The following is a 4,229-nucleotide window of genomic DNA, read 5'->3' as shown; positions in this document are numbered from 1 at the left end:
TCGAACCGCATCAATTTCTAAATTGGTATCTCTGTTGTCGAAATAAGTTTCGTCGCAACACAAATGATTAAAATAAACGCCGTTCCCTGTCTACGTATTTTTACAGATTGATATACCAAACGCTTTTCAAAACATCTGCCTCACAGAATATGCATTCACAACAACAGCTGACTCTTTGTAAACCGCCCACGTTTATCAGTGAAGGTGACTAAGATGCCACAAATTGATGATCAATAATGAAGGAAAAAAAATGGAAATTTCATTCTGATTTAGTAAATGAGTTTTGATAAAATGTGCGACGAAAATATTTACAGTACTCCTATAATGTTTATACACAAAGCACGGCTTTGAACAGCACAAATCTGATTCCGTCTTTGGAATTGTATTGGTGTTTCGCATACAAACGAGAATTATGTGAATGATCCAAAATATAAAAAAATGTATGGATAAAATTATCTTGTTGTTTTTGCAGGTTTAACATTCAAAGCTAAATATAATAAAGAAGAAGTAGTCAAAAATGTGCAACTGAATGTGATATAACTTTGTAAGCAACAATTTTGTGTTTTATGCAAAAAAATATAAGTATAAACGAGTTGTAAAAAATACTTCGAAATGGCCAATGAGATGGTATCGAATGGTAAAAATATGCAAGGTTTTGTAGTTGGTGGTGCAACATCAGGACTGACACGCGAACGCAGCTTCGTGCGTACACAAAACCACCAGAACAAGAGACGTAGTCTTGCTTTCACAATGCAGCCTGATATTCAGCATCAGCAACAACACCAACAATTGCGTTCGAAGAGAGCTATAGAAATATATCGACCGCCAAGTAAATTGTTTTTGATTTGTATTATGTTTTGGATTTGAGTAGTATAGAAATAGCGGTTCTGTCCACGTTTTTTAGTATTAGTGCACACGTACACACATACACACATACTACTGTGTCCAAAAAGTAAGGTGACATTGCATTTATTTTGAAAATTCTTTATTTATTCTTCCAAATCAATTTCATCGCCTTCAAAGTAATCCCCTCCCGATACAATGCACTTATGCCAACGGATTTTCCAATCTTCGAAACAGTTGAAAAAGTCGACGTCAGGGATGGCCCTCAGCTCCGTCTTCGCTGCGGCTTCAATCTGCTCTATCGTCTCAAAACGGTGTCCCCGGAGCGGTCTTTTGAGCTTGTTGAACAGCCAGAAGTCGCACGGTGCCAAATCAGGTGAATACGGTGGTTGTGGAACGATATGAGTCGAGTTTTTGGCGAAATGTTCACGAAGAATGATCTCATTGTGAGACGATGCATTATCATGGTGCAAAAACCAAGAGTTGTCTTTCCACAATTCCGGCCTCTTTTGGCGGATAGCGTTACGCAAACGACGCATAACACTCAAATAATATTCCTTGTTGACTGTTTGACCCGGGGGAAGGAACTCATAATGCACAACACCCCGATAATCGAAGAAAACAGTCAACATGACCTTGATTTTTGAGCGACTTTGGCGCGGTTTTTTTGGTCTCGGCTCACCTTTGGCACGATATTCGCTCGATTGGTCGGTTGTTTCCGGGTCGTAAGCATAGATCCAAGTCTCGTCTCCAGTGATCATGCATTTCGTCTTGTCAATGTAGTCAGAAAGCATTGTTTCACACACGTCAACTCGACACCTTTTTTCCAAAAAATTCAATGATTTCGGTACCAGTCGAGATTTGACGCGTTTGAGGCCCAAAACATCCTTCAAAATGGTATTGACTGAGCCTTTCGATATGCCAATATCATCAGCAAGGTCTCTAATCGTTAATCGACGGTTTTCCAACACCAAATCTTTAATTTTTTGGACGTGAGCTTCGTCGGTTGAGGTTGATGGTCGCCCAGCACGCTCTTCGTCTTCGACACATTCACGGCCTGCTTGGAACTCACTATACCACTTGTAAACATTTTTTTTCGACATAGCCTCATCACCAAAGGCTTTCTGCACCATCCTCAACGAATCCGCAGCAGAAAATTGATTCCGCAAACAAAATTTAATGCAAATTCTTTGATCAACAAATTTCGACATCGCAAAAAACGAGAAATTCACTTTTAGCAGTCCACAAAACGAAGCGTATCTCAAACACTAATGAATATTTTGACGTGTAATTTGGCAGGGATGTCAAAGACAGTCCTACCAACCTAAAAATAAAAGGATTTTTTCAAATTCCCCAGCGCGCTAAATTTTAAATGCAATGTCACCTTACTTTTTGGACACAGTAGTACACATACACACATACACATACACACATACACACATACACACACACACACACACGTTCTCTCTCTCTCTCTCTCTCTCTCTCTCTTCTCTCTCTCACTGTTTGTGTGTTTTCTCTCGAAAACAGGTTTTTGGCCACATCCTCGGTTTTGTGTTTCTTCTTTATCTCTCCTCTTTCTCTCAACATCAACGTCTCTGCTTTGTGTGTATTTCTTATGGGGAACGGTTGAGTGCAGATGACAAAGATGCATAAACATGAATATTCTCTCTCTCTCTCGCACATGAGCATATAGAATTGTTGGTGAATATTCGAAATATTGAAAAGAAAAAAAATCTTATGTTAGTGAGAATCGTCGTAATGAAATTACGTTTGATTAGTTGTCGTTTTGTTAGATCAATGGTTATGGTTCGATTTTGTTTTTCGAATTAAAATCAAGTATATAGAAAAATCTTTTATAGAGTATTTCAATCTATGTATTTGAATATATTAAAATTGATCTGTCAATTTGAGCTCAAATCATGTCTTTCGCATTTCAATTCACATTAGAACAACTGTAGTAGAGCAGTAATGCAGTTTTTATCAACATTTATTCGAACAACAAATAATTTTTGATGAAAAATTTTTCATGAAAATTTCGATTGAATTTTTTGAAAATGATTTCTTCATTACATTTAACGAATTAAATGGAATTTCTTTCTAATAGGAAAAGAAAAAAAAATTCTTTGTCATTAATTTTAGTACAAGTGAAAAAAATTAGTTCTAACTGCATTATCCACATCACATACACATCGAAATTCATTCCTTCATTCCAACGCAACGAAACGGTGCGAAACATTGTGTGTATATATATATATATATATATAAATATATATATATATATTCATTCAATTGCTTGAATAGAAACCGAGACAGATTCAATATTCTATGAAACTGATTGTGCTTTTGCTTTTTGGCTTTGTGTTGATGACAAATGAACGGAAAATTATTGCCTTTAAAAAATAATGTAAGGGTATTTGACGATACACAGGTAGTGTAATCGTTGGCGTTTTCGGTGAATATAATTGCATTTGTGTGAGTGTGAAATAATATTTTGTTTATGCGCACACACAAATACACTGTTATCAAGTATGAATATGATGAATAAATCGGTTTTGTGACTGGGAACTGTACTAATATCGAAATGGGCCAATAATAACAAACATATGAAACGTCGAAAATAGCATAATTTGTGTTTGTTTGGTTGTCAGCTCTGCAAGTGTTGACAGCCATAAACAAGCAAATAGTTTAGACAATCATTGAACAAGCTTCTATAATATTTCGATTAATAAGAATATAAAATATTTTGATAAGAAAAGAAAATGAGTGCGGACAATAACCAAACAAGTCGAAAATTGCGTTCACCACAAAACGGAGACTATTGTGATCGAAGTTCACCAGAAAGCACAGAATCAGACAAAATTCATCTTGACCACAATATACTGAAAGAAAAAACATCAAGTTCCGTCTATGAAGGCCAAGAAATTCAAAGAACAAATGAATTTGATTACGTTTCAATTGATTCACCACGTAACATAGAAGAGGATTTACAGACAATAGTAAAAAATGAAGGAATTCTAATCCAAAAATCCGTCAGTACACAAACATCTGATTCATATTGTAATTTGGATGATGAATCACAGTTAAATGAAGATAGAAGTATTGGCAATGAATTTGAACCACCTCAAGATCAAACGGTAACAAATACAGCATTTGAAATACTTGATTTTTTTTTCTTAGACAATTTATCCTAATTGCTATATGAATTATAGATATCATCATCATCGGATAATTCGATTACAGAGGAAGGAAATTCCACATCTGAAGTCCAAACCGTTAACAATACAATCGAATCGGCAAAGAAAAGATTGAAGATTGCAACGTTGTGGTACAAAGTGAAAAAATCTGAGAGTAAAGCGACTTGTGGGGTGGCTACAGCGGCAACT

The 4,229-nt window shown here is 35.8% G+C and overlaps 1 protein-coding gene across 1 annotated transcript; it reads left to right on the top strand.

Annotated features, from left to right (window-relative positions):
- Positions 1-6: 6 nt before the first annotated feature.
- Positions 7-4,223, top strand: LOC129573137 (uncharacterized; the record flags this gene model as incomplete). The annotated part of the gene is made up of 3 exons (XM_055453404.1): positions 7-544; positions 3,598-3,980; positions 4,056-4,223. Coding segments are annotated over exons 2-3 (543 nt in total), but the record flags the coding sequence as incomplete, so codon positions are not given.
- Positions 4,224-4,229: the final 6 nt, after the last annotated feature.

This window comes from Sitodiplosis mosellana, unplaced genomic scaffold (assembly GCF_009176505.1).
Source record: "Sitodiplosis mosellana isolate CC-2019 unplaced genomic scaffold, AAFC_SMos_1.0 Smas_scaffold_5951, whole genome shotgun sequence".
NCBI lineage: Eukaryota > Metazoa > Arthropoda > Insecta > Diptera > Cecidomyiidae > Sitodiplosis > Sitodiplosis mosellana.
The sequence above is the reverse complement of the archived record's forward strand: the minus strand, read 5'-3'. Positions and strand labels throughout refer to the sequence as shown.